Source organism: Melospiza melodia, chromosome 4 (assembly GCF_035770615.1).
Source record: "Melospiza melodia melodia isolate bMelMel2 chromosome 4, bMelMel2.pri, whole genome shotgun sequence".
NCBI lineage: Eukaryota > Metazoa > Chordata > Aves > Passeriformes > Passerellidae > Melospiza > Melospiza melodia.
In genome coordinates, this window is record NC_086197.1 from 21,368,395 (window position 1) to 21,394,394 (window position 26,000).

General features: G+C 45.4%; 1 protein-coding gene across 12 annotated transcripts in view; it reads right to left on the minus strand.

Moving 5' to 3' along the window:
• The window catches only part of PPFIBP1 (PPFIA binding protein 1), a 111,736-nt gene that overhangs the window by 41,938 nt on the left and 43,798 nt on the right, over nt 1–26,000 (minus strand). For 10 of the 12 annotated variants that reach the window (XM_063154207.1, XM_063154201.1, XM_063154205.1 and 7 more), the window contains exons 3-4: nt 5,860–6,020; nt 3,792–3,997 (exon numbers count right to left, since the gene is read on the minus strand). In XM_063154207.1, the coding sequence (XP_063010277.1) occupies nt 3,792–3,997; nt 5,860–5,923 (270 nt within the window). In that variant the 5' untranslated portion in view covers nt 5,924–6,020. Of the gene's footprint in view, nt 1–3,791; nt 3,998–5,859; nt 6,021–9,830; nt 10,069–10,103; nt 10,123–26,000 lie in introns of those variants that run through there. The other 2 variants (XM_063154194.1, XM_063154193.1) reach the window with 2 other exon arrangements.

The following is a 26,000-nucleotide window of genomic DNA, read 5'->3' on the forward strand; positions in this document are numbered from 1 at the left end:
CACAAAGTCACTTCCAAAGCTGCACTTGCTGTGGGTTTTAAAGAAAAAATATTATGTTAACCTGGCTCTTTCACTTCAGGGGCACATCCTTTAAAGAAGAGAAGGCACACACCAGGACCCACATACAAAAGTTCAGATCAGAAGCATGGGGAAAATGGCTCTGTGCTGTGGGAAGGCACTGTCCACCCACTCCTACCCTTCACTCTTCTTTCTAACAAGACACAGTTGGTTTCCTCTTTCTGGAAAAGTAGTTGCATAAGATGTATTTTTAAAAAAATGCAAAAAATCCCCCAACCACTTTCCAGAAAAGTAATAACCAGAAGGAAAACTGTCTCTTGTTTGTTTCAACTGAAAAAAAACTGGAGCAATGCTTGTGGTTGGGAGCAAGGTTTGCGAGAATTAGTCTTCAAGAGATGGATCTATCAGCTTCCAGCTGGACACAACAAGGCTGCCTTGGTCTTGGAAAATGTGGAGTTATGTTTAAAATGGTTTTGCTACTGGTGCTGATGTTAGAGATTACTCACACACTGCCTGTACTGAAGCCAGAATCTCCATTTTCACAAGAGTACAGCACAGGCCTTATTAAGGTGGACACTGAAATACACCAAATATTTCTGCTGACCACGAGTATCCTGAAAAAACTCCAGAACTTTGGAATTGTTATGATCTGGCTATGGATTTCAGGCCTGGTTCCTAGTGAAAGCAAGGAGTCCAAACATGTTTGAGCTCAGAAAGGTCTCAGTCCCTTTCCAGACTTGGAACAAACGGCCTGGTTTGTACTTTCACCCATGACATTCACCATTTGCACATGGAGACTGAGCAGGGTTTCAGCAGCAGAGATCAGTGTGAGCTGCAATGACATGTTACAGTGAAACTGACTTCTTTCTGCAGCAGAGAGCTGCGTGTACAACTTTTCCCAGCTCCCCTTGGGGGCCACATGATGGATTCTGTTGGAAGAGCTGTGCCAGATGTCCGAGCACTGTACGTGTGCTCTGGTGTCACGTGGCCATCTGGCACGCACCCGTTAAAAAACAAAAAGCAGCACGAGGTGTTTCAACCCACCGGCCCTTTTTTGAGTCTTTGCACACACACACACACTGAGAGGATCAAGGACACATGGCAACCCATTCTGGCATGGCAGGACTGAATGCTCTGCCCTATTTTACAGAAACTTTGGGGAACTGCTGTCATGCCCTTTTGCTAATGTGAGCATCAGTGGTTTGGCTGCAGGAGCCAGGGGAGGATTTTTCTCCTGTGACACACTGTCTGGCAGCAGCAAAGACTATTTTTGTTTTCCTCTGAGACACAAGAGGCTTGCTTACAGCCCCACACGTTCCACCATCCACCATGGAACACCAGGTCCAGCATCCAAGGGGATGCAACTTCATGCATGGAGGATTAAACTAGTTTCAAACAAAGAAGGTGTCTGCCCTTCCTTTCTAAGGAGGAGCATAGCTGCAAAAAGCCCTCCTGCAAATCATCCAGGCACTTCATGTGACACCTCCGTGCTCACACAGGGACTGGTGACACCTGCAAATTCTGTGGCTGTAGCATGCTGTAAGTGCAATGTTAAGTTTTTCCTACAAGGGGCTTTAAGGATGACAGAGAATACAGGCTAATAATTTGAGGCAGAATAAGGAATAATTGAGACATAGATGGAATAGCAATTTTCTGCAATCTTTGGTACTCAGAACTCCTGCACATCTTTTCCAGTGGTTGGGAGGCACTAAACTGAATGGTACAACAGAGCCCTTTGTCTCCCACTGGGCCCATGGGTGCAATAAAAACCCACTGCTGTCTCACTGCCATGAGGTGATCCTCATCGTGCAGGTCTGAAGGGCCCCATTCCAGACCCCACCAGCCAGGCACCCCTAAATCACACATGTGCCATCACAAGGGACAATGATTGGTCTCCACCTCATTAATCTCAGTAGGCACTGCAGCCTCAGCCATGCTGCCGGGCCCCTTTACTCCAGAATAACCTGCAGGGAATCAGCACCACTAAACATGGCCTAGAGATGACTGTGAACACCATGGGAGAGTGCAGTTTCCAAGACTGTTTATTTGGCATATTTTTTGTTTATCAAGGCCACAGTTGCATGAAACCTGTGATGCCCACTGAGAGCAGGGAGCAGTTACAGCGATGTTCAGGGCTGTACGTCACATAGGCAGGGAATGCTGATGTTAGCAGGAACTCTGCCTGTTCTAAAGATCTGACTTCAATGTCACTCCTGTCTCCTCCTCCTGATCTCAGCGTTGGCTGCCACACTTTGACAGTGGGGGCGAGATCCAAATCCCACTGGAGGCAGTGGGAGAGCTCCCACGTGCTTCATTAAGTTTCAAGCATTTCGAAATGAGTAGTTCAAAGCAAAGATTTAAAAAAAGGAAAAAGAAGGCTCTTCCTTCAGATCTTTCTGCAAGGGCTACAGAAGCAAGTCCAAGGTGCCCATCTGTCCCTGCATTGCTGTGCTCAGGCCCCATGACAGCAGATGGTACAAAGGGTTGCCCAGTGCCAGCCGCAGCAAACACGGCCCTGCACCCGGCAGTCCTCTGGGCTGTGACTGAGCACTGAGATCAGTCCATTTGTCAAGATAAAAATGCTTTCTGCAAGATCAGCCATGACTCCAGGGAGATTGAGTCCTCCCCAGGGGGTGCAGTGCTCATCCTGGCAAGGGAGCAGGTGATGGTGGCTGTCTGTCCCCACAGCGTGGCACATGGAACACAAGGAACACAGAGCCACCACAGCCCTGCAGCAGCCCCAGCCTCCACCAGGGCTGGCACCCCAATTTCAGCAGCACGGTGTCACCTTGGCCAACACCCAGTGTGTGACACAGCAGGACCTGGCCACGGCTGTGGGATGGATTTGACAGGATATGTGGCAGTGCCCACCCACTGCTGTCACTGTGACAGTTGCAGTGAAGCTGGCTGAAAAACCAAAGTGTGGCCTCTGGGAGCAGCTCCTGACTTCCACTGCTGGAGCTTCCCCAAAACCTGCACACACCTGAACCTCTGCAACACAAACCCTGCCACACACCACGAGCATAAGGACTCTTCCTTGGCCCTGCTTGGAAGTCACCAGTCACAGGGCATCTGGAGGCAAACAGAGCAACTTCTACAAAAATGATAATGGTTTAACTCACCTTTTGGTAAGCACAACATTAGATTTCCCAGGGCAGTCCTTGAGTAAACTACATTAGAATAATTGTTCATTTTTTTGGGAAAACTAAGTCTTGGGGAAAGATCTCCCTTCCCAGTTATATTTCTGTGTATTTTTAAAGTAAGGTGACAAAAACTGGCTGATTCACAAACACAGAAAATTGAAGTTTGGTTTGGTATCCAGATTGAAGGGATGCAGAGCTTACACTATTCCCTTATGTTATAAATCAGGTGAGGAAGCTCAGTAATAACACTGATCCCCATGAAAAAAAAAAAAAAACACTGCCAAAAATGCTTTTAACTGAAAAGTATTCACAACAGCTTCTTTTCCCCCATCTAAGCACCTGATTCTTAAAAAAAAAGTCTTTCCCCAGTCCTCTGAGATGAAGCTGCAGTTACCAAGTACTGTTTGTTCCCTAGATTGAGGTACAGTGGTACATCAAAGACAGCAAACTCCAACCCACTGCACAAGGCATTTGAGTAACAGCTTTTCCAAGACTCCACAGGAGTATCTCCAAAACAAAATCTCTTCCCTCATACCCACTCTAAGCTTTATAAACAGCTGTGTGAAACAGAGGCAGTCTACCCAGCACCCAAAAAGAGCCTGGCAGAGGTAGAACAAGGTGAGACTGTACCATTTGACTTTGGAGCCATTCGATGAGAGCCTCGGCCGTGGAGTCCGGGACCTGGCAGCGCAGCCCCTCCCTCTCGTCCGCCTCCATCATCTCCAGCAAGCCCCGCAAGTCCTCCACGAGGTGCAGCGCCCGCAGGCCCCCCATGAACGGGGAGGTGGGGGACTGGCAGTCAAAGATGCCATTGGAGTATTCCAGAGCCTTGGAACCTGCAGGGAGCAAAACCGCACGGGGTCAGGCACGGCGCGAGGGTTGGGCGCACCCCGAGGCTGGGGAAGGGTGGGGGTTGTTCCTGGCAGGAGTTATCCCAACCAAACTCAGCACTGGTGCTTGGGGAGGGAAGCTCCAGCAGGAACAAGGTGGGCTGGTCCTCAGGGAATGGGAATGCCACAACTTGCCCGTGGGGCTGAGGCATGGGCTGGGCTCCTGCTCCCCAGGATGAATTCCCAAGGCAGAAGGTGCTGCCAGGGATGGAACATCCTCTGCCAATGCCTTGAGTCACTCTGCAGGCACTGAATGATCCAAGTCACATTCCACTGATGGTGTCCAGAGGAAACCATGCCCTGCATTTTCCATGCAGGAATACATTATGCTGCTCCAAGGCACTGGAAATTTTTTAAAATAATAAAAAAGATGAAGATAAATTAAAAGACCAAATCACTTCTGCACGGGTGATAAATTTTAAAACCAGCAATTTGACACAGTAGCACTGACATTTGCATGTTAATAAAGAGAAAAAACTCTCATTTGCATAAACTCACAGGATGCATATTTGACCTACATTAGAAATTGCTATATATTAAGTTAGAAAGGAAACTATGAATTTAGGATTAAGGTTGATGTAAATCAACCTAGCTAATTCCAACTGTAATTCCAGTACACTGATTTGTGACCTTAATCCTGTAATACCTCGGCACAATGAGACGTGTTCATGACAGACCTTCATTTGTGCTGTCAACTTTCAGAAACTACAAGGATATGCCATATATGCACTTCCATGAACTTTCATTCACCCCATCTGACAAGCCACAAAAATCCAAGTATTCTGCTAAATTCCCACTGAAAACAATAAAGAGAAAAATAACCTCAACAGCACACGAGTTGATATCCCTTTGTTTTAATCATTCCTTTATAGATCTATTCACAGACAGGGGTAAATGAAGTCTGTGGTGACTAAAATCTTCCAACATCACATTTTGTTTTTATATTAAACCTCATCCTGCCATAACCAACTTGGGCTCCTGGAAACACAAATACATGATTGGATCCAAATACCAGTGTCTACTTATGGAAATTACTGAAGTCACAGCTTACATGTATTTTTAGAGATCATCATGATCAAACTGAATCCCCTTTGCATTTGTTCCTGCTATGTGTCCTTAATATCTTTAGGCAGAGAAGAGTCATTGTTCAAACAAAGCACACACTGCATGATTATTTTTTCCCTAAGGAAAATTGCTTAAGTGGAACTACTAAAAATTTTATAACTGTGTTGCTACACTTGCAAGGGCATTTTTGACTGTTGACTTCTTGATCTTTCCCTCCTATGTGTTGGGTATTTATATTATTTTCTAACTCACTAGACTCAGCTTAAAAGCAGAGGTTGTATTCTTTGTAATGCCTCTCCCTGGGCAACTTACAATTTACAGGTACTTATAAAAATTTCTAATGTTCAAGGCAGTTCCAAAGTTTGGACCAAAAGCATTCCAATTTTGAGAAGAAAAAAAAAAAGAAAAAGAAAATTCAAATAATGATTAAACTCTTCTGAGCTGAGGGAAGTTCAGAGTAGCCACTATTGTCTTTGACTCTCCTGGTGCTCTATGCAGGAGCTGCACTGCATCACTCAGCCATTTCCAGCAGCCCTTTAGAGAGGGTAGGAGAAAACCCAACCCATGGAGCCTGTGAGAGCCTGTGCAATCCCTCCACTCTGGTTATTTGTTAACTCTAAGCCAGAATGGAAGGCACCAAAAGCAATTCCCAGCATACTCCCTTCTCTGTCTGGAACTCTGTCCTCCAGTGGGAGAAAGAAGGACCCAAAAAAGCAAAATAAACACCTGCCCCAGGTGTTTACCTGCTATAATGCCATCCATCTGCTCCAGGGCTGCAGCGAGCATGTCACTTGCATCACTCATCATCTTCTCTCTTCTCAGGAACAATCACCAGCTACACCATAAGGAGCAGTAAAACGTCGATGCTGTGAGCTGTTCCAAAGCCTCAAGTCTGTAATTTAATCTGCAAAAGAGAATTTAATTTCACTGTGTGTTCTCTGAATTCAGGCATCACTGTTGTCAGATCAGAAAGAAGACTGGGATCATTTGCTGGCCACAATGAAACCCAGAGGTATTCACCACGAGGCATGGACTGAGTTAGAGGGATCAAAGCACCAACCTGGTGACCCAGTTTCTAGTGACCCACGGCCTGCTCTGCCCACAGGTCCATGCCACTCACAGGGCATCCCACAGAGCACCTCAGAAATCCCACATGGCACTTCCAGGAAGCTCACAGAGAAGACACCAGCCTTCTATCACTAAAAGGAAGCTGCAACTCAGCAACAAACCATATGTGTGTCTGTATTTTCTCCCCAAGAAATAGAAAAAGAGAAGTCTGACCACTTGTGTGAGTTTTCTGCATGTCTGACAATCCAGAAGTTCCTGGCATGGAACTGTGTGCCTACAGGCAGGATCTCTCAGGTGCCCACAGATCACTCACTGGATGTAGCGTGCATGCATGGACTATCCCTGCTCTGAGTTTAGAGATTCACACTGTAACAATGCAACCTGATCTCACTCTCAAACTTCTACAAGCCAGAAGTGGTCCCCAAGGGAGTATTTTTCCAGCAGGCTAGAAAAACAAGCCTGCCCAACATGCTGCCTGTTGGTGAGCTAGTAAACCAGAAATCCTGATGGGCTACAAGTTAATTTAAGCAGGTGCTTAGGAACTTGGCTGAAGTGGAGCTGCAGGGGTCAGGGGCATTCCCAAACTCTCCAGCCCACCACAACACACAGAAACCACCAACACAGCCCAGATTGCCTTGGCTTTAATCTGATACACATGAGACTGTTTCTGCTATAAATACAGCTAGGGAACAAAGCTAAACAAGCACCAGGAAGGAAAACTCGCTTTAACCTTTGCATGCCCTGCCATTTGGTTTTTGTATTAGGCCACGCCACTGCTGACATTTGCCCCAACATGAGCAATTAAGAAAGTCGTTCACGGTATCTCTGGCATAAGTCCTGGAAAAGAGTCAACTAAAAAACAAATCTAAACAAAAATCCTCATTATAAACTGATTTTTTCCTCCTAGGAGTCGCCTCATTGGTCTGACCCAGCTGGGAGATGGCTCTTATTGGAGGTTCCCAGCCAGCTTTGCTGAAATGTTATCCTTAAAATGCCAACAACCATTTCATCTTCCACAACAACATTTTTGTTACATGAAGTAGGTCCAAACCCTAAGGTAACCTTTGAGCAACAGCACAAAGACTGCTGCGCTTTTGGCAAATGCCTGGTTTTATTACGTGGTTGTCAGAGTCAGAAAAACCAAGAGAACTTTAAACAGTCAAATACCTGTAAGTGAAGATGTTGCAAATCTTAAAAACTGCAGTAGCATTGTAACTGAAGACTTTCAGCCTTCAAGGAGGAAGCCCCCAGTTTTAAACACAACGCAAACATTCAGCTTCAATCAGTATAAGACCTGCCAGAATATGCAGATCCTACAAGACAACTGGTTTGGTGCCTCCACATCTGATGAGCAGAAAATGCAGCTTTTGCACACACATTCACTGGGCCAACACTGAAGACAGTCTCTTTTTTTATCTGCTTAAGATTTCCTGGCTCTGATACCAGGTCCTGCTCAAATATGGGAGTCTATGAAGGCAGAGTGTGAACAATCTGCTGTGGATTTCCCTCCAAGGGCAAAGAACACAGAGAAAGCCCGGGGCTTGTACAGCCCCAGGCAAAACACTGATTCCTCACAGCTCTAAGTGGGAAAAGACCAACAGCACAAAGCAACCACAAACCCACAGAAGCCAATCAATGTTTGGCAATCAGAAGTGCACATGAGCTTTTCAAAGTGCATAAACACCTCATGGGGCGGGTGAAGAATACAGAGCCAGGCTCCTCTCAGAGGTACCCAGTGATGTGGCAAGAGGCAATGAGCACATGTCAAAACACAGAGAAGTTCACCCTAGAATTAAAAAGGGGAGAGGAAAAAAAAAAAAGCCTAAATGAAAAGAAACAATTTTTAAAAGCATTTTTACTATGAGGATAGCAAGTAATAGAAAGGGTTGCCCTCTTGGGGTCTCACAGCCCAACTGGACCCTACATGGCACAGCCTTGTCCTGGGCATCCCTGCTTTGGGCAGGGGCTGGGCTGGAGATCTCCAGTGGTGCCTTCCCACCTCAGCATCAGTGAGCTCAGTGCAGCTCATGATCAAGCATTAAACACAGTCCTAGAGGCTGGTAGGAAAAGCCTATGTAGGCTAAAAACACACAAAGGAACAGAGTCTAACCATATTTGTTCACAGCACACCCCTTGATTCTCACCTTCTGGCTAGGAAATGCATGAACTGGGGACAAGTTCTGCTAATTTGTACAACTACAATTGCTAATTTTTTACTTGCACAATATAGCCACAGCTCATAGGCACAGAAAAATCACTAACCTTGCACTTCATCCAGGTACAACCACCCCTGATGTTTGCCAAAAACACTCCTTGCTTTCCTAAACAAGGGGTTTGTCCATGGTTGTCAGAAATCCCTAAGGCAGCACTACTAATGGGAGCAGACAGTGGTACCAACAGCATCCAAGAGACTTCCAGGTTACCTGCCTCTGCCTCCAAGGAAAGACACATTGGTTTGCACAGAGCTTCCTCCACTGCTGCTCCTGAAGGAGGTGCACTGCTGAGAGCAGCAGGGAGAAATTTTAAGATAAAACTTACTGAAGCAAGACCCTGCAAACACACAGACCTCCAAAAACTCTTCCACCACTCGCAGAGCATCTGTTAGCAGCCTGACCAAGCCCACAGCTGAGAAACTTGGAGAGGTGAAATCAAAAAGAACAAAAAGCCCCCAAGCTGAACAGCTGGAGATGACGAAACAAAATCCCATTTCCCTGGTTATTTGGTCCTAAAAGTGGCCGTTGAAAACTAGCCTGGAACAGCACATCCTGCTCTGGCCATCTTCCCAGCACATTGCAGCACATCCAGCAGTCAGGAAGTAAAATTACTGTAATAGAAAAATAATATTGGAAGTATCCTTCCCTAGCAAAGGCATAGAATTATTTTTGGTCTTTGCACAGCTATCACCAGCATGCAGGGAGGGGGTGGGCAGAGGGCAAAGAGGACCTCATACACCAGGGGAGCAAAGGACCAAACTGCATGGAACCAGAAAAGACAACAAACCCCAGGAGGAAGGGGTGGAAAGGGGAGATGCAGAGGGAGCCAAAGATACACAAATCAGCAATCAACAGCCCTCTGTGGGCTACAGGAAAGGGGACAACAATAAAACACCACATTAATCCCTGTGCCCTCTGAAGGGCACCCTCTGATTTCACAAACTTTGAGAAAAGCCTCAGCTGGCCACTGATGCAGCAGAGCTTTTCCAATATGTATGCTCCACTCTTTCTTCCTTATGGCTTTGGTCTAATACAAATAAAACTTAACAGAAAACTCAAGGCTTTGGGGTTTTTTTCTTGGCAGGGATTAAGGACTACACAGGTAACATGAAAAAAAAATCTATCCCGGAGGAGTGCACTGGAGCTCCTTAGGAAAATAATGCATAGCTAATGATGACAAGCAGTTTAACTTCCCTTCATCCACAAAAGTAGGAAGGGGAAAAAGCATAATTTTAACACAGATTGATCTATGGCATGGCAGATAAATGAGGTATCAAGGTGCACACAGGAGACAGAGAGGCAGACGCATGAAATCCACCCCTGGTATAACGTCACTGACAACACACCTGAGAGGAAAGTACTGACAGTGCCCTGCCTGACAGACAATTTAAAATAAGTTTTCTCTTGCTTTCCCAGAAAATAACAACACTTACCTTCCTGTGTGCACAACCAGTGCCAGGTGGGGTGTGGGGGGCTGTTTGTACAGAGGCACATCCCCCTTTTAGAGCTCCCAGCTGAATACCCTGCTCATGCCGACAAGAACAAGCATCGCTTCGTCAAGCCTGTATTTACAAGCCACCATTAAAAAAACCAAAAATAAAACACAAATGCAGCTCTCTCCACTATCATTTATGATTAATCTTATTTCTAGCTGGCATTTCTACCTCATCCCTGGCTGTAACAGAGAAGACATAATGTGGTCTTACTTGTTTAATGTCCCTTCCTCTGGTTCAAACGCACCAGCCGGTTGCTAGGGCTGTGCTGTTCACTTTTCAGTAGGTGGAGATTTTTTATTTTTATTTTTGAATGACATACAAACCCTCTGGCTACAGTGCTGGTGAAGACGTATTCCAAACGGCTTACAGAGAAAACAAAACGCTGCCCTGCAAATAAACACAAGGAAAGCTGGAGAAAAAAACCCAACAAGAGGCTTTGTGAATGGAACTGCAGTTCTGCTGGATGCAAACTGGAAAGCTGCCTGGATATGGATTTCAAAATCTGATATTTAATTAAGATGGCAGACTTCAAAAAGAAGGAAAAAAAAAGTGCTTAAGCATTTTACATATGTAGGAAATGGTAGTTTTCCCACCCAGAGGCTGCCTCTTTCCTAGATTAAATGGCACACACAGAGGCATCGAGGGCCAGCATCTTGGAGCCCATTTTTTTGTTATTTTGGGGGTGCTCTCATTCTGCATCTCCACCTGCAAAACACACCACACTTTAAAGCCCAGAGGTTCTCAGAGTCAAAGGGAATCAGCTGGCTGCTGGCAGGTCGGGAGGCCCAGAGGACACACGGTGCCCTGGATGTCACCCAGAGGACACACAGTGCCCTGGATGTCACTGCTCTGAGGAAGGGAGGGCTGGCCTTTTGTCCCACTCGCCTTCCTCTTTGTGCACATGGGCTGCACATGCTCAGCGTTGGGAAATAAAGCATCAGCTACAGATTATTTTTATGACATGATGCAGTAAGATGGATGACTTAAGTTCACACGCTCTCCCATTCACACATAGCACTCCTTAAGTCAGGAAATTCTGAAACACAGAAAATAAAACCTTTGATTAGGGCTTGTTTCTGAGGGCTGTTGAGAGTAAAAGAGGACCCCCAAGAGCTGGCTGTCACCCCAGAGCAGCCTACCATGAAAAGAAATAAAAAAGCTAAGAAGCTGCAATCATCTTTTCTGGGGAGAGCAGAGGGAAAGAACCCCTTCCACAGCAAAAGTAAGACCCTAAATGCTGTCAAAATCCACATCCTGCCTTCTCAGTGCTACATGGACCAGATGACTGCATGAGAGGTCTAAAGCAACCTCTGAATTCATCTCTCTTGCATCACGACACTAAAACAACACATCCTTAGCAATTAACTTTTACAAAATAAAGCTCTATTTCATGAAGACAAATGCCATTTTAGACACATCTATTTCTGCTTTTTCTGGCAGGCCAGAAGAGAAACACAAACACATGGAGATTTATTTACAAAATACATTTCAATCATAATTGCAAACAGTTTCAAATGAATTCAATCCAAATCCCTGGCACAGTTTCTCATGGGATGTTTTGAAGATGCTCAACTACAGTGCCACCAGTCAGTAGCAGTTTACTAATGAATATATTTGGGTAATTTACACTACGAGTCATTAACATTTCTTCTAATGTAAATGATGACTCCATTTCATTCCTTCCAAGCCTGGTAGAAGAAACTAAAAAAGAAAATGGATGCTAGCTGAAAAGATTGCTCTGGTGTTTTGAAAGAAAAGAAAAAATTAAATTTTAAAAGTCAAGTTAGGAAATGCTGGAAATACCTCAATGGGAATAATATAGAGAAATATCTTTGTTTGAGGCAGGGATAGGAATGTAGTAAGGTCCCAGATATGCTTTTAGCCAAGTAATTCAGACATTGTCCCCCTTACCCAAGGTCATCATGTGGAGCCAGGTGTATCCATAACATTATTATGGATAAAAACAACCCAAATGTTGGAAAGGCTTACTTTAAACTGATTATGTCTATTTATTTTTATAACTAAAATTATTTTTGAATTTGCCGAGCTGTAGTCAATGACATCAAAGCAATACTGCTCTCCTATTACGCAGGACTACAAATAAAGCAACAAATGTCCCTTTGTTCCCTAAGTCTAGATCCTTTCTTTGTTCCCTGAATTTCATTATTTCTTTATTATACAACAAAGGCTATTTATTTCATTTAACTGATAAAAATGAATGGAAGCACACTGGTGACAAAAGCCCATCCCATAAGTACGCAAGAAACATGTCGAGATAAAAGGTTTCAAGCTGTAGAAATTACTTTAAAGTACTTTAACAGCACAAAACACAGAAGTCTTTCCAAAATATAAATACCTGGGAAAAACTTACCTCAAATCACACAATTTTACTACAAACCAGCTGAGTCGCATTCTGCACTTTGCCTTAACACTTGTTAAACACTCTGGTCATAAATCAGAAGCTCAGCCTCGACAAGATAAGGCTTCCTTGAGATCCTTTGACAGAGATGCATACACAGCAAACAGCTTATGCAAACACCCAAAGTCTCTGAGTCAAGGTTTATGGCTTAGATTCATATCCACTTACAAAACAAACCCTTTATTTGGGTCTCCAGCACTGAAATCACTCCCGTTGCTTATCTCTGCTACCCTACTCCAGCAGCTCTTTTGTTGCTGTTGTTGCAATTGAAAGGAAATTTAGAAGCCTGGGTTTTACACTGGCAGGTGATGTTGTGGGCTCTGAGTGCTGTGACAGGGAGGCAGCTCCTTACCTGCACAGCAGCTGGGTGATGCTAATACCTGTCTGCACACTCCCTTCAGACTCACTTTCACTCCTTTCACACAAGCAATCCAAGGTAAAACGATGCCTTGTTAAAAAATAAACCAAACCAAAACAAAAACCACCCCCCACAGACCACTTCAAGCTGTTCCTGTTTTACTGGTTAACTGTTTAATAGTCTTCAACTTCTCACCTCAGAAAGCCTGAGAACCAGTACATTATTTTCTCTCTTGTTTTGCTTGGGCCCACTGATTAGAAAAACAAATGAGATTTTAATCCCTGACTCCAAGACTGCTAATTCAAGCAAGGAAATGCCTCACATTCTCCAGCAATATGTTACTGACACACTGTGGCCACACAGGCTACTAAACAAAAGGGCACTGTTGGGTGACAGGCCAAAAGGTAGTTCTCAAAAATACCTTAAAACCCACCTAGTCCTGAGCACTGACCCACATTTAGATCCCCTTTCATTGCTTGTGCCACTTTCTTTCAATGAGCTGCATCCAAAGGTCAAATTCACAAGCCTCCAGATTTGAAAGGATTTGGCTCTAGATTTTGGACCTTCATGTCCAAGAGTTTCCAGATGCACGCTTTCAGAATTGACACTCCACAAAGCTGAGGTAGAGGGCACCACCCATAAGAAGTCTATAAATAAATAAAATACATTTAGCTGGAGCAGTGTTTTAATAAGTGTCTGCAGAAAACAACAAAAAATCCACTGCCTTTTAATTTTGCAGCATCAACTGTTACAAATGGAAAATCTGTGTATGTATTGCATTTTTCCCCTTCTATCTGCCTCTGAATTTGCTGTGTTAAGATTTACCTTTCAGGAGTGATATGCAAAACAAGAGTGAGATATCTGAAGCACATGTTTGTGTGTGAAGATACTTTTGTTTTTCAAAGATTCACGATCTCTGAGAACTTGAGGCTGCCAGTACCACCACTGCACCACTGCCACCACACAATTTACCATCTCAACTCTCCTGGCATTTTAAGAATGATGCAGGGTAAAATTCAACTTGGTTAAGGAATCATTTTTAAAAATAGAATTTTAAATTGTAATTGAATCAATTTTTTAAACAGAATTGTAATAGAATGGGACTGAATTTTAATGAGGAAAAAATAGGGGAAAAGTGAAAAACAATAAATTGTAGACTAACTTTCCCTTGGATTTTCTCTTTTTCTCCTCAAAAACTTGGGGATCTCTTCATCTTCTCCTAAACTGGAGCCCTTTGCCAATAACTCAAACTGGAGCTTTGCCAACAGCCTTTGTTTAGGTAGCACAATTGGAATCTGAGAGAGTCCACATCCAGACAAGCTGCTTTAGGCAGCACATGGACTTTAATCACTATTAAAAATGGACATTCTACCTTTGACACTCCTGAAATACTCAAAGTGGGTTCAAGACACAGATTTCAAATTTCACATTAGTTTGCAGAGTGCCATCCCACCACCAGCCAGAGCTGCCACAGACCTGCAGAGGAAGGCACTCGTGGCTGCACAAAGATGGGATACCTCCTGCCCAGGCAGTGTGGCTCTGTGGGGATGCACATCCTCATCTCCTCAGGACCATCCTCTCCTTGCTCTGGGACACAGCCTGTGCTGACTGCCCAGCCCCAGAGTCACTTGTTGATGATGTTAGGGTGAAGAAGAGGCACACACAGACAGGGCATTTTCCCAGCGCTGCCCTTTCCACACTTTCTCTCAGCTTCTTCTCTTCCCCACATCGCTTCTCCAATCCCTAGGGAAAGCACAGCTCCAGGGATTTCAGTAATGCTGGAGTAAGCAAAGTTTCTTATTCCTTTTTATTTTCAGCCAGGGAGCAGAGCACTGTTGATTTTGTCTTGCTTTTTCAACACCAAAGTCCCAGTGCCAAGAGATGAAGGACAAAAGCTGTGTGCTCTCAGCTCCAAGAGAGGGCCTTTCTCTTCTGAATGCTGCACTGGGGAGTAGCAAGTAAACAAATCCCCAAACTACCACTACAGGGCAGCTTTAAGGAACCTTATGCTGCCCATACCATTGCTTGGCTGGGGAGCCCCGTGCCCTGCCTACCCTTGTGCCAGCTTTGCTCCTCAGCACAGAAGCAATTTAGCAGCCAGGACAGAGGAAACAGCTCTTCTGCTGCTCATTCCTTTCTGCTGAAAGCCTACAGATGGTTCTTAGGGGTAGAGATGTTGTCCTCTCCATCCTCCTCTTGCACAACTGACACCTCCTCACCATCTTCTGCAGAAAGATGGTTTCAGTCTTGGTGCTCTGCAGCTTCCAGCATCACCCAAGGCAAAAAATCTCAGTGAAGCAGGGGCTGAGCTGTGCTTGGGGCTCAGAGTTCACAGGACAAAGACATCAGTGCTAGGGCAATGGAAACAATGCTGAGGTGGGCTGGAGGGCTACATGGGTGAGGATAATACATTCGTGGTTGATACTGAAGGACAGGGGGCCTTCACCAGCAAGGGAGGCAGCAGATCAGCAGCAAGCTGTGGCCTCTGCAGGAACAGAGCTTTAAACACTACTGGGCCCAGCCCTACACTCTCCTCTTTCTCCGGCAGCAGAAGAGGAGAGAAACTGTGGGGGGAAAGGCTGGAAGAGAAGAAAGGGAATTCTTTCTGCTCCTTCCCCTGTAAGAGAGAAAGGTCTGGAGATGGAAGGGAGCAGCCACTGTCCATCCCATGGCCAGGCCTCTGGGCACATGTAGGAAGGGGGAATATCCCACCCCTCACCCCACCAGCAAGATGAGCACAAAGTGCTGGCTTTGCACCTGAGGAAGATGCAGTCCATGGGATGAAGACAAATCTTAGCACTCAGAAAAATAAAACATGCTTGCATCAAGAGATGTGTGATACCCAGCTGGGGCAGAACTGCAGCTGCTGCAAACCTACATGGACTTCTCTGGGATAACAAGGTACTGAGACTGGAGTTATTTACTACAAGCATTCTAAGTGTCAAACATTTTTTTTTTATTATATAGAACCATGAAAAATGCATGTTTCTTTAGATACAGCAATAAATTGTGGCTTATTACTGACCTTACCAATAGTGGGCTGCCTTTAGCAGACAGGGCTGTAACACATTAAAATGGAGAAGAAGATAACTTGTAAGAGCAGTTTACAAGAAAATTTACAGCCCAATTGCAGCAGTTCAGTGTGAATACACCTATAAATCACCTGGTTTGGGTATCCAGAGCAGTCAAATTGAAGCAAGGGGCTACAAAACTTTCTTTGTAGGCGCAGGATCAGCAGTGGATAGGTTAGCACACAGCACAAGTGGGGCCACGATCCAAGTCAACAAGTCTGAAGCAAACTTAGGTGTGGCTAAATCCCACGACAACAATAATGTAGAAATACCATCACATGCAAGAGCTGAACTGCCCCTCTCCATTATTAAATACCTGCCACATGTTTAAGCCAGTCAGGTTTACAGACTCTTCTGGAAAGCCAGTTTGAGGGGTAAACCCTCAAACTCTCTCAAAACTCGAGGTCTTCCAGAGGAGTCATTCCAGCAGGATATTAGTTTTCATGAAGAAAGAACAGCATTATTGAGGCATGTGGTTGCTGAAGGAAGTTTTGTGATCTATGAATATCCTGAAAGTTTGAACACAGAAAGGCCCTTATTTGACATGAAATATAGTAAGGCATAGAAGGGAAGGAAGGCATGGGGAAGCAAGATCACCTGACTTATTTAAAGTTTGTAATAGAAAAAAAAATCCTGACTGTTTAACTGTTTCCATTCCCTTGACCTACAGATTTAATTAAAATAAACCTACAAAAACATTAAAAAATGAGTAATATTTTAATATGTTTTTATTAAAACACTGAATAAATTAAAAAATGTTTTTATGACATAGAAAGACCAAAAGGAACTTCACTGTTGTTTCAAAGTTGTATTGTGAGAAAGGGACTCTTGTGCAACTTCATATTTTTCTAACTTTCAACAGTTTCACTGTAAGAAACGATAGCAAGGATGGAACAATACATCTAGCTTTAAAGGCTCCCAAGCCCATTATTTATACACATCTAATTAACTCCTCCTGCACACATACACAGACACCCCCCCTTGAGCACTGGGAACTGCTAATATAATTCCTGCAATTAAAAGCTTCAATGCCAGAATCTTTGTCTGCCAAAAGGAAAAACAACAACCACACTCCTCCAACACAGCTGGGCATGTTTGTACAGGAGTGGATGCCCAACCCTAAAACAAAGCTCAGCTCCAAGATCTGAACTCTCCCAAAGTTCAAGGTATTTATTAGAAGCCTGTAATCCAGCACCACAGACCACCTTGGACTCCAGCAGAGCAACCAATGCAAATCAGAAGTTTGGGGAGTTTACACACTGTGGTTTTGTTCAGCCATACCAGAGACCTCTGCTGATCATGGGATAACAGTGCTGAACAAGTCTCACTCAGTAACAGTTTTGCTTTGGTTTCCCCCTCAGAGATCATGTTAACTTTTGTTGTGTCAGGGACCCTGGCAGTGCAGACAGATGGGTGAAGGAGAACCTGCCTGTCACCACGTGAAAGCAAAACTAGCACAGAATAGTTCAAGGCCAACATTCATAAAGGCTTGGGTGCATTAATGACCCTCAGTATTTCCATACAAATCTTCCTCTGAATACATAATCTCAAGATAAAGCTTCAAAAACCTTGAGGGATCAGATACACTTATAACATTACATTTCTTTGAAGTACTTTTCCCTTTGTATTTTGACCACACTTCAAAGTTTTCCTACTTACATACAAATTAAATTAAGACATCTGATGCTAAAAGAAGCAGACACTGGAAGTGTTTCACACTTTCCCAACCTTTGGGGGTGCTGGGACAAGACTCAGTCTCATAGAAAGAAAGGTCTATATTAACCATAGGCTGATTTTGACTACACCAGCTGGCCAAGGAGGAGTTCTTCATGTATCAAAGGTCTAACAGAACCAGGGTACACGTCCAGCCCCAACCTGTGGCTGAAGATCCTAGTTCCAAGGAACAGCACAAGTTTAACCTGTAGGACTCAAACTGATTCACTGCCATCAAGTGGGAATTTGTGATTAATAGGAGTGCCAAGTGCAGGAAGGCAACAGGATGGAGGAAGCTGGAACAAAACCAAGGTACACCAGCACTGGCAAAGCCCTTACGTGGTTTAATTGGGGTGAGCTGATCATCTTCAATGGTTTTCTTAAGAGGCAAAGGGAAAATCTCAACCCAACTCCCAAACACTGTGAAAGTTGCCATGGAAACTGATAGGGAGTGGCTGGCAAGATGCACCAAGTTTTGCACTTCCATCGAAGACCTTTTTGGAACCATTGGAATAACAGAATGATCCTAGAACTGTCCTCAACTACCATGCCAAAAAACTCCACAGGAAACAAACCAACCAGAGGAATGCAAAACCCCACCCCAAAGAACAGAAGTACACAAATCATTACATTTTCTCATCATGAATAGCAGTTTCCTCAGCAACCACGCCAACATCTGGGGCCAAATCCTTTGTGATATTCAAGGAGACACTGGAATTACCTGGACATAATCCTGCATGTTCTTAAGCACTAAATGAGTTTTAAAATGTTAGTTCTTGCTTCATATATAACAGATCTATACAAATAACTATTTAAAACTTTTGCCTCCTGAGCATCCTGTTTTGGGGCTGAGTATTTTTCCATGTGTTTACTGAGCCATCACTGGAGGGACAGTTTCAGGGAGGTTATATTTAGCTCTGAAGGATGAAAGACCTTTTTTCCCTGGCTAAAGTTAGGAAGGGATCCTCCCTTAGAGGAGGATCTTACACTAACTCTGCTGAACACAAAAAAGCACTGAGACAAGTCTAGTTTGGGCTTGCAGACGAGACTAGTGATGCCAAGGCCTCAGCCATGATTGTCCTGCTGCTTGAAATGGGAAAAGTAAATCCAAAACTGGCACAATTGTTTGCTTTACATACACAACAGAACCACAGTTTCATGCCTGTTTAGGAAAAGAAACATCACTTATTTCAGGGGGGAATTGTCACACATCTTCACACAGGGCTTGTGTCAGTACAGCTCCTCTCAGGGACAGCTCAACATTTATATTCCACTCCATGGAAACACCCTGCAGCAGGGGCACTTTGGCAGCTCTGCATGGCTGCCACTTCAGTGACTGGACAGAAATGGGGACAGCTCCACATCACAAGCAAATTGAACTGCTCACAGAAAAATCCATTACTGCAGCCACCCCTCCAGCAGTGCTACAAACCCCTTCAGTTACCACCCTCCTTGCAGTACAAAACTGCCACTTATCTCCATGGATTCATCCACTTCAAGATTCTCCTGGTAAGATACAGCAAAACCACACCCCATGGTGCTTTACCTCAGAGAAGTTCAGGTCTTGTTGACAAACTCTGTTGTTCTTGCAAATTAATTCCTATCATAGAATCAGAGAACGGTTTGGGTTGGAAAGGATGTTAAAGATCATCTTGTTCCAACCCCCTGCCATGGGCAGGGACACCTTCCATTATCCCAGTTTGCTCAGAGCCCCATCCAACGTGGCCCTGGACACTGCCAGGGATGGGGCAGCCACAGCTGCTCTTGGCAATCTGTGCCAGGGCCTCAGCACCCTCACAGGGAAGAGTTTTTTCACAATATCCAATCTAAACCTGCTCTCTGTCAGTGTGAAGCCATTCCCCCTTGTCCTGTCACTCCAGGCCCTTGTCCAGACTCTCTCTCCATCTTTCCTGTGGGCTCCCTTCAGGCACTGCAAGGCTACAATGAGGTCACCCCAAAGCCTTCTCTTGTCCAGGCTGCACAATCCCAATTCCCTCAGCCTTTCCTCCCAGCAGAGCTGCTCCATCCCTCTGATCCCCTTGGTGTCCCTGTTCTGGCCTGGCTCCAGCAGCTCCCTGTCCTTGCTGTGCTGGGCCCAGGGCTGGATGCAGCCCTGCAGGGGGCTCAGCAGAGAGGGGCACAGGGGCAGAATCCCCCCTGCCCTGGCTGCAGCCCAGGATGCATCCCTTAACACCAGTGTGCTCCTCCTGGTACACTACAGCTTTGGAAGTACTGAAATACCTTGGAAATCCTGCACTACTAAAATGTTACTTAGTGTGTTTGAGACAATGATCTCTTCTCTCTGGTGACCAGGGACAGGACCTGAGGGAGCAGTACAGACCTGTGTCACGAAGTTTGGACTGGGGCTTTTACAAGTACACACAGAAAAAGAAGGGAAAAAATGTCAGAACAGGTGCCTCTGCATGGTAACAAGCAGAGATCTCTGGCAGAGGAAGCATCTAAGTCATGCTTAGATTTGGGATTTTGGGATTTGCTTTTTGCCCTTTATTAAAATTTTTGGCAGTTTTAAGTTTCTGTTTCCTGCAAAAGTCTCAATGATCATAAATGCATTTAGGTCTCTCCTAGTATTTTAATGGAATATCAGTTCCTGCTCCTCTACTTGACTTGCAGGCAAAATCTGCCATTTTAAGGAGATAATCATAAGCAGCTTTCTGAGAAATGTTAAGAATTCTAAATTGCCATTTCTGTGCTCTGGTTTGGGGTGGATATTTTTTTCCTCTCCCCTAATATTCTATTTAAATTGTCCTTAAAAAGAAAATGGAGTGTTGCCCAAGATGTAGCAGCATGATGTGCAGTATTTTACAGATTGCAAGATCTTAATCCACATTTTTCAGCTAATTAAAAACCTTCCAAGAAGTAGGGATTTAATTCCTTGTTGCAGTATTGTGTCTAAAAAAATCAAGAGTTAGGAAAGCAACACGAACAAGACAATTACTTCCATGGCATCCTGTTTTTTTCTAAACTAAGCCTCAGTATCAATGAAACAAGAGCTGATGTCCAGTCACTCGTAACCATTGATGAGGAGGGGAAGGAAGAGATTTAGCAGAAATGTGCACTTGGCAGGGAAGAAAGAGGTGTGAGTAAGGTACCTGGGGTGTCTTCAAACATTGAGTACACAGGTAATGAAGCCAGCCTGACCTACCATGCCCCTGAGGGCTTGAGGATGAGACATTCACCACCAGCCTGACAGTGAGTGACCAGTGACTTGTGGCCAGAGGGCAGCGCTCCGGCTTCCTGGGCTGCCCAGGGAGCTTGCAGGGACAAGGAGGAAAACCAACAGATCATGGGACAGAGGACTTCTTCAGGCTTGAAACCAGTACTGAGAAGCCAGACCATGGCCAGACAGCTGCAATCCTCCTTCCAGCCAGAGGAAACAATTCCACAGGGCTGCTGGCGAGTTCCCATGCCACAGGCACTCCTCAGGCTGTACTCAGCAGCGGTTCTGGCAGCTGAGACCACCTGCTCTGTACTCACACAACACCTTAACCTGTGGTAACCCTGCCCAAGAGGCTCCCCTGGTACTGCAGCACTGTGGGCCAAGGCAGGAAGCTTCCATCTTAGTCAACAATTTTTAACTTCTACACAGCAGTGTGCCAATAATATGCTGTAAAACAGCCATTATTTTCCCAATTCCAGCTGCCAAACTCAAGAGAGCTAACCTGACTGAAGACAGACATGAAGGTGAAGTAAACTGGGGATTAAATCAAAACAAACAGCTTGGCTAAACCAGTCACCCTGAAGGGCTTAGGTTAAAAGTTGCTCACCTGAGCTGGGGCTCCTGTTACTCTGGTCTTTATGGCTATTTTAAGGGGTGAGCCTATCCAGGTAGAGCACACATTGTACTTAGTGCAAAAATCCTTATCAGTGGGAACTTCTCACTTGTGGGGACTTTGCACCAGTGAGGAAAAAAGACAGCACTCCATGTAGCAACAGCATCCAGGAATCTGAAGCATGGCTCCACACTGCTGCTAAAGCCAACCTCAGTGCAAGTGGATATTCAACTTGTGCCTGAGCAATTTTTATCTCATAAAAAATCAATGCTATACCCCTCTGCAGATTTCAAAACACTCATTTCAAGTGCTTTACAACTGGCCACGGTACGGGGCAAAGAAGAGTCAACTGATTTCTCACTGACACTAGAATTGTAGTAGCGTTCTTTTGAAGTCAGAAAATACCAAGTAACAACAGAAAAAGAGGAACACACCCAGCATGCATGTCAGAACGCACAGGGCACCACAAGGACATCAATGGTATCTCTGCATCAGCAGCTTGTTCCCTGGAAACTTCTTGTCCAAGAACTGTGACCCAGCCTGGTGCTCCTTTGCTGGCAAGATCTGACAAGATCCCAAGATGCCGGTGTGGCTGCGGGCCAGCAACCTGGTGCTCCAAAGAGCCACATGCAAATGTCTACTGAGGGTAACATGACCACACACATTCCCTCTCCTGCTAGAACGCCAGCAAGGCTCCAAACTCCTCCTGGGTAACACAGGAGATAACACAGACGGATCCCAGGGCTCCCTGGCGTGGATCACAGCATTCACTAGAGCTGTCACAACACTCTGAGAATTATACACAGCACACACCCTTAACAGCACAAACCTCAGAGCTGTCTCCGTGTTCTGTGGCAGCAGAGACTAACACATGTTGACAAGTGATCAGATAGGGAAGCATTAGAGGAGACAGACGCAGCCCATTACTGCTGTTTGTTGTGTTCCTACACGGTTTCTCGCTGTCAGAACTGACTGCACTCATAGTTTCTCCTGATGTAGCAATGTTGTTGGGCTTCCCTTTCCCATCCTCTCAACAGGCAGCTATTTCAGTTGCTCAAAGCAGTGCTGCCCCTACCTTTAGCACAGGGGGATAATCACTGGCTGACAATGTCCTGCTAACAGGAAAACACACCTTAACACTACACCCAGGCACCAGGAAAGCCCTTGGCATCAGGCATCTGATCCAGGTGAGAGATTGCAGGAACCATCTGGAGAACACAAAACCACATTCGTGCTGGAGTGTGCACATCACTCCTCCCAATTCCCTGCCCAGAGCACTGCAGCACAGCTGGCAGAGATTCTGTGAATGGCAGCACAGCTGCAAAGAAGGCCTCTAAGGGAAATTATGAGAGAGGCCACAAAGGAGTGGGAACATTCAAGTGTAGCTACTCTAGATACTCACAGGATGCAAAGGCATTAACTTAATACACAACACTCCTTGATAAAAAAAAATATGAGAAGGTTTCATATAGATCTCATATCAGCCTTACAGTATCTGAAGGGGGCCCAACAAGGAAGCTGGAGAAGGAATCTTCATTAGGAACTGGAGTGATAGATAAAAGGGAATGGCTTCACACTGAGAGAGGAGGTTTAGCTTAGACATTAACAAAAAATTCTTCTCTGTGAAGGTAGTGAGGCCCTGGCACAGGTTGCCCAGAGAAGCTGTGATTGCCCCATGATCCCTTGAAGTGCCCACAACCATGTTGGACAGGGCTCTGAGCAACCCAGGATAGTGAAAGATGTCCCTGCCCATGGCAGGGGCTGGAACTGGATGGGGATGTCCTTTTGAACCCAAACCATTCCATGATTCTATAAATTCCATTAGTGCCCAAGATCTCAAAGGGAAGCAATAAAACACTAGCACATTGTTGCACTGTGAAGGACAGGGTGGGAAAGGGCAACAGCCAGGACAAGGGCAAGGGAGGAACCTTGGAAGTCTCTGCTGAGGTCTTGGAGCAAAATGCAACCAAATACACAAAGAGGCTCCTGCAAGCACTTGCAAGCTGCCAATTTGCTCTGTTGCCAGACTATTTTGGGGCTGAAACACTGACAGTCAACAAAGCTCTTCCTCAGACAGGGATGCAGCATTGCCACCTATCAGAGCTTCATCTCCTGTTGGGAGCTGGGAACAGACAAAAGGACACTGAGCTGCCGTAAGCTCAGTTTTGGTATTTCTGGCAACGCTGCAGCACCCAACGGGATGCACCACACTATTTTCTGTCCTCACAGGGACAGCTGTTCGCTGCCCAGATGGCAGAGCCAGGATGGCTGCTTTACTACTGCCATCCCCCAGTGTCCCTCAGGCACAGTGACACCGAGGGCACGTCAAGCCTCGGCCACTTGGCATCCGGCCAAGCAGGCAAACCAGCCAAAACACCCCTGGCACTGAGCCCTGGGAGTGGAGCCAGGAACGGTTGCCCAGTCCTGCAGCAGAGTTGAACTTTCCAAATATTTTGAACGGCTCCTTATCAGCAAAGCAGCTTTGCACCAGCTCAGCATTTCACAGTGTTTATAATCTGGTCCCCTTAAATTGGATTGACAGCCGAGCAGAACCACGGCCTGAAATAGCGACAGTCTCTCTGTCGGCACAGGAGCTTTTCAGCAAGACTCACCCAGCCTGAGATCAGCAAGTTGCACAAGCCCACATTGATGTCAAGCATGTTTCTAATGCCACTGAAGTCAATGCTGCCAAGAACATGCTTAACACTGGATTCCTGTTTGACCAAGTGACCAAAAGAAGATCTCAAAATACAGATCCTGGCAGCTTTGTGCCATCTGTGGGTGCTATCAGTAATAAATAGCAGCCCTCTCCTCACCACGACGGACTTCAGACCATCTGCCAGACATGGCCTCTGCCACAAACACAACATGAGCAAATCTTCACAAAGATCATTGTTGTGACAATCTGCCCTCCTTCTCCACTTAGAGGCACCACCAGAGCACAGCTCTGGGGGTGAGTGTGGAGGCGTGGGGGCGTGTGTGTGTGTGTCTGGGACCACAGGAAACACTGAAGTTCCAAAACTCACACCAAGTCTGCAACAAAGGCATGTTCACTTCCTATATGGATCTTGCTCCACATCACTCTGGTTCAGTGTGACACCACCATCACATAGAAAGGTAACTTCTTCACCAAGATATTTCAAGGCAAAATTTACTTAGGGTTACACAGAGCCACTGTTACTGCATACAGAACACAAACCAAAAATCACTCAGTGAATCAGGGCAAACAAGTGCTGCTCTGTTGCACTGAGGGAGTTCACAGGGTGGGAGAACAGGCTGTGTCTGGGAAAGGCAATGAGTCACAGAAAGCCTCCACTGAACTAAGTTCACCCATCTGCCCAGCACTCAAACAGCACCTGAGCTAAAAGTTAACAGCCTATGCCCCTCATGGTGTAGAGAAAACAAGCACTGGCCACTGGGTCATCACCCCATGGGGACATCCTGCAGTATTACCACCCTTAGTGTATCAGGGACTGACTTTATTAGCCACTGATGCTTATATGACTATTGGTTCCACTGCACCTCCTTCAGGTGTAGGACTGTCAGCTTGGAAGGTGCTCCAGACATCAGAGATCTTGGATGATGCCCACCTGCCACAGCAAGGATGATTCCACTCCCAAATTCTCATCTTGTCCCAGCCAGTGCTGCTCACTGTAGGTCTCAGAGGAACAACTTTATCCCCTTTATCCAACAGGGTGTTGGAGGGCATCAGCCTAAATCCCTACTGCTTAATGCACCTCCAGTTGGTGGGCACTGACCTCCTCAGGGTGTGGAAAGAAGGGTGCTTCCCAACTACCACATTACACACCTCAGAAGAGGTGTACCACAGGAGGATCAGGCCTTCGGAATATGGCAATTGTTGTGCCATCCTAGAGAAACAGACAGAATTCTCTGCCATTACCATTACACTAAACACTAGATGATTCAACTGAACTTGCTTTCCCCTCATGAGGTAAGGCTATTTCCTACTTTCTTCCAGTAACTCAGATTTGTCTACGTCCTATTTTTGGTTTCTAAATTAAGAATATTGCTCATTACCAGATTATATGGCATTTATTCTGAGGAGCAAGAGATACTGATGCAGCTAAAATTCAATATAAACACCCCGTGGATGTAAGCCATGACATTTATATACCGGATTAATAAGCACTAAGAGGAATTTCTGATGTAGGGCACATGACCCTCCCTCCATTTCAAAAGCAATTATTTTAATACCATGATTTCAAAGTGTGATGTGTCCTTGGAAACACTGGCAGCCAGACAGCTTTAACAAAAAAGCTTCCAAATCCTGGAAGAACAATTTCAGGTGCATCTCCAGTTTTGAGATAAGAACATCTGGAGTGAGTGTGTGGGCTGGCCAGCAGATAAGCAGGCTGAGACAAACACCAATTTAATGCAGAGTGGGTCTGAGCCTCCCTTAGAAAGAGGGGAAAGACTGGACAGAATTCCTGCTCCAGCCCATCTCCAGCTGCATCCAGTACCTCTCCCACTGCTGTCACTGCCAGGTTTCTGGAGCCTCTCACTGCTTGGAGTGGCCCTTGCCTTTCACACCTTGTCACCTACCCCTTGATATTTTCCAGATAGCTCAGCCTGAAGCCACTTCCTTGCTCGTTTTAGAGGGCCAGCTTACAGCTGGAATCCCCCCAGAGAACACAGCCAGGCTCCCTGGTTATCACTTGTCAGACTTGGGCCACACCACCTCAGCCTTTCAAACACAGGAGAAATGGGGAGCTTGCCAATTTGCAGTGAGAAGAG